At 34.9% G+C, this 12,091-nt stretch overlaps 1 protein-coding gene across 8 annotated transcripts in view; it reads right to left on the reverse strand.

Moving 5' to 3' along the window:
- Stacl (Stac-like) overlaps positions 1-12,091 on the reverse strand; it is a 242,013-nt gene that overhangs the window by 63,385 nt on the left and 166,537 nt on the right. For all 8 annotated transcript variants that reach the window (XM_065225890.1, XM_065225891.1, XM_065225892.1 and 5 more), the window contains exon 11: positions 1,734-1,873. In XM_065225890.1, coding sequence (XP_065081962.1) covers positions 1,734-1,873 — 140 coding nt within the window. The remainder of the gene's footprint in view (positions 1-1,733; positions 1,874-12,091) is intronic.

A 12,091-nucleotide genomic window follows, 5' to 3' on the forward strand; every position in this document is an offset into this window, starting at 1 on the left:
TATCGTAGAGAAGCGTAAGGAGAAATTATGTAAAACGCACCAACGGGGTAATATGACAAACAGCAATTTTTCGTATTCTTTTAAAACTAAATTGAATGTTTTATCATACAGAACTGCTATGTGGGTTGCTAATCTATCTTTGGTGAAATTTCCATACATATTACGACTTAACAGTACTTGAAAAATGGAAAAAAAAAGGGCGTATCACACTCAGTTTTTCTACTGAATAACTGGGGTGAGTTGCCGTGGTGAGGATGTCTAATGTTGCTTCAATGCATACATACATCGTTTTCAATAGCTGTAATATGCTGTTTGATATAACGGAACGTCAACGACAGTGCTCCAAGGTGCTCTACAATGATATGGATGCACAATTACGCTGATATTCTTATCACCAAAGAGAGCGAGTGAAAAATGATCATCAGAGAGCTGTCCACTCTTATTCACTCATTTTCTCTTCAGTGGATCCGAAGAGAATCTTCGCAGATATGATGAGTCATTTACCCAGTGAGTGTGAATTTCTCACCCAAGTGCAATATTTTTGAGTATTTAGCATACCCAGTTTGTATGTTTCACCGCATGAACAAATCTTGTAATATGTTCATCGGAAGGATTTGTTAAATAATTATGCATCTTTTATGTTAGTCAAATTTTCGAACAAAGTTCCTGCGACAAGAAAATTATCTCATGAAGATTTTGTAGCAAAATATTAATTCTGGAAAAACATGCTTGTACTCTACAGCCGATTGTAAGAACTGCTTTACATTTGTTGTGAGAAAATATGTAGAGGATGTTAGAAATCCAGCCTTACAAATGTTTGTTTGGCAATTATCAGAATTTATGATTACTCGGGACGTTTTCAAATACTTTTGATTCGAGAAAAAAGAAATCAAAATATACAAATTTGTTAAATTGTGTATTGTACAATACAGATGTGGAAAATATACAATGTTGGTTGAAGGATTAATGATTGAAATGGTATCCTTTCATTCAGAGTTAATGGTTAGTAAAATTGATTTAATGCTTTATGAACAAACTTTTGTTTGCTTACCTTTAGGAACGCAAAACTGTTATTCGAAATACTGCATGAATAAAAATTATTATCTAGTTGTTCATAAATATAAAAATGATGCCCTACACGTTAGTTAGTATATGCAAATAGATCATTCGATGGAGACTCCTGGTCAATACTTTGCTTAGCTTTGAATTAGACTTACAATACATATGGGGGCAGGCAATAAATTCGTATGCATTTAAGGGGATATTTTGAATCTTCTTACGATTTCTTATAAACGAGGGAGAGTCTCAGAAATATTTTGAGTAACCACGAAGGAATCAATTTTAGTTATTTTGAATATTCGATGATCTTACTAACGGGAAGGGATGATTTATTTCACTATGTTCTGATTTTTGTTTTTAATATCTTGTGTTCCTGTAAAAGAAAAATGATCTAATCTCTTACGATGCTAAAACAAATATGGTGGTGAATAAATGTTCTGACTACAACGTATTCGCTCCAAACGGTATACTTTATTTATTGATTTTCTCGATACTATCAAGACGTAGGCAATGTCTTTGAATCGGTCGTTATTCTTTCTTAAGACTGCCATCTGCACATGTCAATCATGCGTGTTTTGTGTTCCGTTCTGCACGGAAAATAATTCTACTCTACTGCACATTACACCGATATGATACGAGGTACACATAGAAGAAGCAGCTTATCCAGTACTCACCTATCGTTTGCTGAACCGGCTGGTTTCAGACTTCTGAACGCTTTTAACCACTTAGTCTTCATTGAGGAAGAACTAGAAGAAGACATTTTACGTTCACCGCGAGGTGAACCAGGATCTATTCTACCCAAAAACAACTCTTTCTGTAACGAGAAGAAACGGTGGGAACGGAAAGAGAGAAGAAAAGGAAGATTTGAAAACAACGTTTCAACTACTTCTAAGAAAACTATAATCGATTAGATATAAGGTCCTATACGAAATGTATGTGTAGTGTTTTGATGTGAACTATTCTACGACTAAGTAGAAGCTGCTATTGCTAGTTTTCTATATCGTCTTATTCTGGGTTTCCTCTAGTGTGACAGGGGAGAAAGACGAAAGAATTGAAAAGAACCAAAATCAAGCGACCGGTTGGGTAAATCTATACGCTATGACTATTTTCCATTATTTTCCTGAATGCATATAGGTTGGTATAATAAAGTGATTGCACTATGAGCACTACAATAGTATCTGGTTACGTAAATAAAATTACATTCAAACAGCACACTTTCTATTCGGATAGCAAAATTTGCACCACATTGCAGAGCACTGCAGCTGTCCATTCATTGGTTGCACTGATTCATTTTATGTTTGGGGGTTGAATGCACATAGTAATATCTTATGTCGTTTTGCCAACATGTGGCTCAATGTCTAAACAATTCTGCTTGTATATATGCCAATAATCTTTGGAAAGATCAAATGTGAACAACTGAATGAATCACGTTGTCAATTCGTATTCCTGGGGGCAGAGCTGGCGTTGTGGTTAGCTTTCACACAGAATGTGACGAGTTAAATGATCTTAAAAGTTTTAAAGAGACTGTACTAAACAAACAAACAAAGATTGTACTCTGGAGCACACATCTCTACTAGTGCTCCATGGTACTTATCTGAAACATGCAAGGCCGGTCAATCTCACTCAAATTCGAATTCGGTTTACTAAAACTCGCAAAAACTACGGTTACTCATAGCCTGAGAAAAGTGATCCTCGAATATGAGAAAATGTATCTCATATTTGTGCAGAAAACCGAGGGAAATTTTACTCAGTCCATGAGTGACCGCGATGTGAACTAGAGTAAACGAAACAAGCCTGATTAAACTGCCTTGTAGCATTTGTTGAAATGGATTAAAGTTAATACTCAAGATTTCGAATAAACGAATAACATTGTCAGTCATTAAAAAGATACTATAAAAATAAGTTTTATGAGATAGTCAAGAATAAATTATTAAGAACATGATTGGTGGAAGCCTACCATTTTGTATTATGACGAGCAATGATTTTGCGGTGTTATTAAACTTTTTACAATGATGATAATCACCGATTTTCTGATTCGTGACCCAATCAAAATGATCACTCACGAATAATAAAATCACAGATTGTGACTCTCGAGAAAATCCACGCCAAGTAGCGAAAAAATGAACGAATTTCAAATTTAACCTCTCAGAATTCCATGATCGCTAGGTACAATAAACCATATTTGTGTTGGAATACGATCATTTTGGATGCATCACGTTGCACCGGGCACCTACAAAGGCATCAAAAGTCATAGAAACGTAAACTCTATTTTGAAAATCATGATGTTGTTCTGGTAAACGTGATTAAAGTTCATGAGTTGTTCTTAATATTGTAAACCTGTTCTCGAAAATGAGAACTGTTTCGTCACATATTGCTGGACCTTATTAATGAATCACTGCAAACTGGGCACGTGCCACTGGTGTGGGAAGCATCCAGCGGAACGGCAGCGGAAAATTCCGATCAGATTAAACCTGCTTGTTGGATAGAAAACTTGTTAAAACCAAACCGACTTCAATTAGACATCTTGATGTCACTTGTGCCAATTGTCAAACTTGCCACTTCCATTCCGCTTCCACCCACATTGCGTTTGAGCCTTTAGTTGTTCCCATACAAAAAGTGGGTGGAACGATTAAAGCCAAAGTGTTTCTTCCCATTAATATCCTGCTCACATTAGTGAATATTTTAAAAATGTTGCTAAGCCGTTGGTGTATGTAAATAGTAACTCTTTGTTGATACCAAACGAATTGGGATATCGGAGAGGTTGTTTTTGTTAAACCACGTTGAATTTGATGTAAGCAAAATGGAAAGTAAAGATACGATTTAGGCCCTCATTGTTAAGAATAATCAAGCGCTTTGGAATAACGAGTAGTGCATATAAATGTGTTGAAAGCTATTTGTCTGACAGTCCTCATCGAACTATATTTAAATAATTCTTTTTCCAGTACCATGGGGAATAACCTTGGTGTGCCCTAGGAAAGTGTATTAGGGCCCCTTTTTTATGTATTATGTATATTAATGACATGCCACGTGTTTTCTGTTTTGTGACATAGATGCTTTTGCAGATGATGCTGTGTTATTCATTGCAGCGAAATATTTAGACGATGCCTTTTCAGACTAGAATGAAGATTTGTGTGCTGATGTTACTGAAAATTACAATAGCATCAGATTGCGGGGTTTTAAGGGTTGTAAGTAGCTGGTTGAAGTACATGCAAGTGAAATTGAATACAAGTAACACTAAATTCATGGTAATTTCACGGAATCTAGTAAATAATGTTGTAATTGATGATGAGACTTTTGATCACGTTCGGAAGATTACATATTTCGGCGTGATTGATGATAAACTTAAGATAAAATTTCATATGACAATGTCATCAAGAAAATGGCCAGAAGTATGAAATTCTATGTTGATTGAAACATTATTTAACTGTTTGCTGTAAAATACAGCTATTCAAATTTATCTTCTCTGGTTTATCTTGACATTTTGAAATGCAGAAATTTGAAAGATATGTGTCATTCAGCTGAAACTTCTTTCCGTTTGTCGACTTTCAGGTAAATTATTTTTAAGTAAACGGACTTTCAGTTAGCAATCGTTGAAATGCCAGAAATTATATTTTCATCAACTTTGCTAACAAAATCTACTTTTTATTTGTTGATAAAAAAAAGTTAGTTTTCTGAAATACAATCGTACCTCGAGGAAAACTAACGGTGCATGTTCCAAAATATGCGAAAGATAAAATTTTGAATGTCTTCTACACACACTTGAACGCCAAAATGGACGCATTCATCAGAAAACAACTAAGTTCATGAATTATCACTTTTAAAGCACTGTGCAAAGACTTCATTTTCATTCCGAAGGAGGCTATAGTAAGTTATTTTTCGCATTTCCATTATTTTTAATGTTAAATTATACCGTTTACTACATTGTGGCACACTAGTTTTACATTGGAAGTTAGTAGGAGTATTTCAACTAATAGCACATAGCTACCTCTCAAGGACCAAAGAATGAATATATAATCATACCATTAGGGCAGACTGGACGCACTAACTTCCCCTATTTTTCTAGAAATTCAAATACGGTTTTTTGGAAGGTTGCCACAAACCTTTGACTAGAAGGAAGGTGGTGTAAAAAACGTTTATTTTTGAGAGCATTTCTTATTTTCCCTTCCCTAGGATTTTTTCTAACAGAATAAACATAATTACAGTCACTCCAGTATTATGGGCCAGCTAGTCCCTATTATGGGTCAGTCAGTTTTGCGTGTTTTGCGTGGGTGGTCCATAATACTGTGGTGACTTTACTCCATTAACATCGTACCAAGTTTTCACCTCAAAGCTTGAAATAAGTTGAATAAATTATTATCATTGCACTTTTTCATTTGATATTTTGTTCAGTTCACTTTGTAGTTGAAACTCAGTTAGCCAAAGTTTTATCCCCTAAGGATTAGATGCATATAATCCTGATATATGAGAGTTAAAAAAATATGAAATTCTGTATGAGGAGACAAGAACTTTCACATATTCAATCCCGAGATATGTGTGAACATTAATATTAAAATTCATATGACAAATTCCAGAAAAACGTAGTTTTAGGAATGTATATAACAGGTCAGAGGTTTGAGAGTACAGTCAACTCTCCATTTAATAATGTTCTATATCTCAATGATTTGAGCAGTACCTTCAAATTCCCATACAACCTGTTTCCGATGATTCTCTATGTCATTGGTCCCTAGAAAATATTCGGGATCAAATTACTCTCCATATGTCCATGAAACATTTAGTTCACCATTTCTTTTACGTTTGATGTAAGCGATCGAGTTTTGCTTTGGATACGGGATAAACAAATACCCGAGACATGAAACTCTGGAATTGTACTAGTAGGCAAATTACTTATCTCGATGGTCCATTGAATATCGGGAAATGAAAAGTTGACTGTATTTAAAGAAAATCATATCAAAGGTGCCTGAGTCCATTCTATCTTAAAAATGTATTTTATCAAAAGGGGATGAAGTCACCAATTAAAAAATGAGTTTTTAGACATCTTTCAAGAAAAACAAACTTATTTAATTGCTTATCACTTTGGAGCATTTAGAGTATTTAAAATGTTACATAAGATATTTCGCTGGTAGGTAGCCTGTGGAAAAACCGCATAAAGTTCAAATAAAAATAGGGGATCAAGTGTGTCCACTCTCCCCTACTGAGTATTCACAAGTAAATATGGATTTCAATTGCGGTCACCTTCCAATGGAAAGAAGACGTACTGCATCATGTCAATTAATTTTTTAGCGGCTGTAATGTTAGTCCATGTAGTATGCAGCACGTTACGTTCTAGTGTTTCAAACTCATTTAAAATTCATAGAAAAGTGGCGAGGCATTCAAGTGCATCAGGATGCTGGAAACCATTTTTTTTTAAGCTGCTGCATTTTCTCTATTTACCGTTTGTACATACCTGCTAACGAGTTTGTCGCTTGACCCTTCAAGCCCAACCGTTTCTAAAAAAACTGACAGAAGATGTCGAAAAATCAAATCAGATTTTCCATTAACACGTACTTCCCCGACCCTTTTGGTAAATAAAAATGAAATAAAATGATTTTGATACCATTTCGTCAATTCTCAACGGAATATGATGAAATAGCTTTATTCGATCATTTATCTGTGCTTGTTTTTTGCTCGTGTATGTTTTAAGTATAATAATTAATTCGTTTGTAATTTATTTAACAATATGTTGGCACCAGGTTTTTTCAGTTGCTCTTTCGGGTTAAATAAATTAAATTTTAATATTTCAAAATAAAAGTGTACATTTCCGTAAGAACTTGATGAGATTTATGATTGATTGAAACATTTTTTATCGAAATCCGATGAGAAATGACGAAATGGTAGCAAAATATTTTTTTTTTTACAAAAGAGTTCGGGGACGTACGTGTTAAATGACATGACCCTGGCACCAAGCACCAGCCAGTTGGTAAAGGCAGTGCAGAGTTTGCAATTTCTGCCTGGTATATTCATCTCAGAACAAAAAAAAAAGCAGAAAATAGATGCAACATAAATGCGGCGTGTAGTTCACGTACAAACCTACCGGTATTTATCTGAAAATCCCATTAGAAACGAGGATGTGGGATTTGCACTCTACAACGTTTGATTGAGTGTATATTCCAAGATGCATATCTCATTTCTGTAAACGAGTGTGCTTGACCTGAATCTTGATGGCAGGCTTTCATAAATGAGGTGAATGGAAAAATAAAACACCTTTTGCCATCATGAAAGGAATAGATTATTACCCGTCTTACTCCATAGGTGATGTTTTGATCGTAGATTTCTGTTTATGTTAAGGAATTTAATTTTGGTGCATATGCATGCGTTTTTCTATGATAATGATATTATTTATTTATTAAAAACTCATAAGCCTGTTCACAAATTTTCTTCTTAGATACGCGGTGTGTAAAGATTAAGTTTGATTATGTTAACATTAAAGTTTTTTGAATTAGTTTAAGCAAATATGTATCTGTAAGATTTAATGTTATCCATCGATACGAAAAAATAAGCTATCCACCACTTGAGCAGGGGTGAGGTTGGTTCTTCTGAAGTGGGGTTTTCTCTCTCAAATAAATAAATAAAAGAGGTAACCTTACATAATGATTAAGTTACAGTGTAATGTCTGCTGAGAAACAGATAAATTTTCCAGAAATTATTTTGATTTCAATTTGTAACGTACGTCAAGAATCAATAATACTACTATACATTATTTCTTGCATTTGTACAACCTAAAAACAACAAGAAGTGGAGCTTATAAAACTAAATACTGGTCTTAAAACATGTTTTGGAAACATCATAATAACCATCGACAAAAATATAATAAAAAAAAATCGAGCTTGGGTTTCTTGGCGTGGTGACTTACTACTTACTAACTGGACCAACTTCGCTATTTAAATGTCCTATCATAAGTATCTAGCATGATCTTGTCAATGGCATGAACATTATTATCTCGTGCATCGGTTTATCATAAAGAGTTGTGTAAGCAACAGAAGTATCAATGTTTTTTTTTTGGTTCCATTTGGAGTCCCAAACAACTATAAAAAAATTGGGGACGATTTTGTGTAACCCACATTGCGTTTTAAATTAGTATGGAAATTAGCATGGGAAAACCTACTTTTTTGCATCTTTATTCTTAGGGACCACAATTTTGCTTGAACCACGCATATAATCATGCAAACTTATAGTCCAGAAAATGCCTAACAACTTAGTTTACAAATGTATGGTGCTAGAATGCCTCTAAAAAAAGTTATAGCTGTTCGAAGATCAATGTTTCGAATTAAATGCCAAAAATCACTTTTCCTGCCAACACTGCCGGTGTGCCAATGAAAATCAAACTACAAACTGAAATAATTTTGAAGTTGACTATCTTATCGGATGAATTATTCAAAAACAATAGATCTACCTCATATGCGTAGTTAATACATCCTCACACTCCCCTCACTCATATCAATAGAAGTAAAGCTTCAAACTGAAATAACTTCGGAGTTTATTATCTTATCGATTTGGTATGTTCAGATGAATCATTCAAAAATAATTTTTCAATCTTAAAGACATAGCTAGAGAGGACGGAGGGGGGCTTAATGTACCCCACCCCCTCACTCATATCAAAAGAAATAAAGCTTCAAACTGAAATAACTTCGGCGTTTCTGATCTTATCAAGTTGGTATTTTCAGATGTATTCAAAAACATTTGCTCCATTTAATATTTAATTTAATTTTATATTATACTAGCTGAACCTCGTGCGACCGTTGCGGTTTCATCCTAGGAAGAATACAGTAAGTATGTGTTTTTTGCTTTTTCTCTCTAGGGAAACATTTTTTTTAGGAAAAAAAAAGCAAAAAACTCAACTAACAGGATGAAACCATTTCCATTCGATTCTGCATTTTGTTTACCTACAGAAATGATATGAACTTTATTTTTCAACCAGTGGATTTCAGTAGAATACAATTTAATGTATTTTTCGTCCATTTTCTGCATTTAGTCCCCGTTTTAGTCGTTTAAATGGTTACGGAGATGAACTAGGCAAAGGCTAAAAATCTCCTTAATAAAGAACTAAAAAAAAAGTTTTAACGGTTGACATATCAACATTGAGAGCAAAAAATCTTCCTGATTCATCACATTGAACACTAATTCTGCTGCCAGTGAGAGCAAACTGAAAACTCAATTTGATCTTGATATCAAAATTTGCTCGGGAAAAAAGTAAAAAAACTAAATCGTAATTTATGGAGCTGTAATAATATAGTTGGTTTCTCTACATAATAAGGATTCATTATTATAAAATGTGCCCCCACAACGGTCTCTCAAAAATATCGCGAATGGCCTTACATTAACATTGATTCTGACCACTTTCCTAAGAAGGAAGATGTTTGAACCATCCACGTAAATTTCATAAAAATATAATGAATTACAAAAATAAGAATATCAAATTCATTCAAATTAAAACATTGAGCTTTATAAATGTGTGTAAGGATTAATTAAAAATGAATCATTTTCAAGTAAAATAAATAAGTTCATTACAAGCATCACAGAACAATCAATTTCAAATTATGCTGCTGAAATCAATTCAACAAGATCTGCCTTAATCCTTACTAAATCGACACGTTCCGTGAAGCCATGTATCAGTGGTCGTAGCAAAGTGGCTAAAATTCGTGGTTCTTGCAGAGGGAAAAAAATTAACCACAAAGCGACGAAATGAGTAGTACACTTCCTTGAGCAGTCGAGCTCGTTAAAATCGGTCTTATGCTTTCGGTCTCTTTTGGTGGTTTTGCGGTTTTTAGAAAACTGCTTTCATCCCAAGTGTACTTTCCGGTACGAAGAGACAGCGAGTGCAAATTTTCATGAATGAACGAGTGTTCTCCTCTGAACCCAAACATGCATGTGTACAGAAATATAACATAAAAAACGGCTCAACCATGTCATGCAGCCTCCAGCCGTCCGTCCGTCGTGTGGTTGAACATACACAACTAGTAGGGCTCTTCTCAGAATTTCAAGTCAGGCTATCTTTTTCTCAACGGTGGACCTCTAATTTAACAAGCTGCTTGTAGAATGAGAAAAAAAATCTCCAACGTGGTTTGAAAACCTCCTGTTCTTGCCCGTACTAGCAGTCATACAAGGTTAGGAAATTTTACGGGAAACTAAACAAGTCACAGGCTTGCTAAACGTTTGCTGAAGTGTGGTGAAATTGAAGAAAGATAGCCCACAAAGGCCCAACCGAGGCAAGGTTAGGGACTGTTTAATTAAAATTCAAAGTGCTTCAATCAAATAAGCGCCAGCTTGCCGAATATAATATGAAATAAGAATGATTTTTTTTTTTTTCCTTTGGTTTGTTTTTTCCGTCGATCTTGTTTTCCGTGCTGAGCACCAATGCTACCGACGTGCCAGGAAGGCAGCTCTCCCACACCTGGACCCTACCCTATCGACCCATCAACTCATGAACCGGGGACCAACGGCTTTACTTCCCATCCGAAGGAAGGCGTGATCAGAGATGTTATGCCTCAGAACATCCCGGCGGTGCCGACTGGGATTGAACCCAGGCCTGCTGGGGTGAGAGGTAATCACGCTTACCACTACACCACCGGCGCCGTTAAATAAGAATGATAAGAATGATTACAAACACTACGAAAGTAGAAGTTGCCTGTTTTTTATGTATCACCGCTTATAACACGTTACAATGCTCTAGTTTGAACATGACATTGTGGAGTTTAATGATCTAATGATTTAATAATTTGTTCTCGCCAGGTTCGTGCTCAGACAAAGTGGGTCAGGTGGTTTCAAACTAGCTGTAGATTACTATTAGACTAATAAAAGATGGCATTTTGTGGCATATTGTGGTGTCTTAAAGGCCCACAAACAGCTCAAAAAATGAACAAAATGACTGATTGTGCTAGTTTGGGAGTTGTTTGCTACTCGTTCTATCTAAAACAAGTTTAGTTAGCTCCAAAAAATCATACTGGGATTTTAATACAATGTTTAAATATTATCATTTCATGTGACAGAAATATTCCCATCAAGATCACGTACCACGTGTCCATGAAAAAACTCGCTTTTAAAATCGCAGTACTGTACAGTGCTCCTAGCAGGGGTTCGTATTTAGGATGATTGTTTGCGCCTAAAACATTAGTTGTAGTAAAAAGTGCCATCGGGAAAGTAAATATGCCATTTGCCAATCTTTTGATGTGAAGACATTATGGTGGTCCGGTTAATAAGTTCTAATAAATAACTTAGGGTGACCCCTGAAAATCGTATATAACTTATGAAAAAGTGATAGCAACTTGGTTGTTTGAGCAAACATGTACGCCTTCAAGTGTTTTAATTGTGTCGAGTACATACATTTACGAAAAATCATTTTATGAACTCAGAGGTTTGATAAAGCAAAAACAGTGGTGAACCAACAGGGATTGGAAATTATTTATTTATTATATAAATTCAATTTATTTTATTATTTATATTCAACAAAGTTGTCAGCAATATTTTTTGCCATTTTGTCGAACATTGTACAGGTGAATAACTAAAAGTCGACATCTAGCTTTTTTAACTTTATTATTGAGACTTTTAGCACCTATACATCTAGAACTAATTAACCGTAAGGATCAAGCTAATGCTTTTCAAATCAAAACATTTGCTTACATAAAAGGAAAACTTTCTCCAAGGCGCTGGATGCCTTAATTCCTCCAAAATACGGCTTTTGGATCATATGTTGGATGTTCAGATTCCTAGAATATCAACAGAATCACAGTCTTGATAGCGGATTGAGTGACCATCATACTTTAAAGTGAATGAAAGGTCAGATATCGCTGTTGGTGTATTAATTTATTGCTGTTTTTATGTTACACTATCTATCCTATACTAAGTATGTGTTTAAAAGAGCAATGACCATCGCGATGGGTTTCTTTGCATTGAGCTATATTAGAATTTTTGGTGGAATAAGAAGGGGATGGATTAACATATGTTGGGTATCGACTGTAGAGTGAATCGATTGAATAATTAATCAATGCTTAATGTCAAA

The sequence above is a fragment of the Ochlerotatus camptorhynchus genome, unplaced genomic scaffold (genome assembly GCF_037179485.1).
Source record: "Ochlerotatus camptorhynchus isolate MF236.1 unplaced genomic scaffold, CSIRO-AGI_Acam_v1.1 ptg000240l, whole genome shotgun sequence".
NCBI classification, from domain to species: Eukaryota; Metazoa; Arthropoda; class Insecta; order Diptera; family Culicidae; genus Ochlerotatus; species Ochlerotatus camptorhynchus.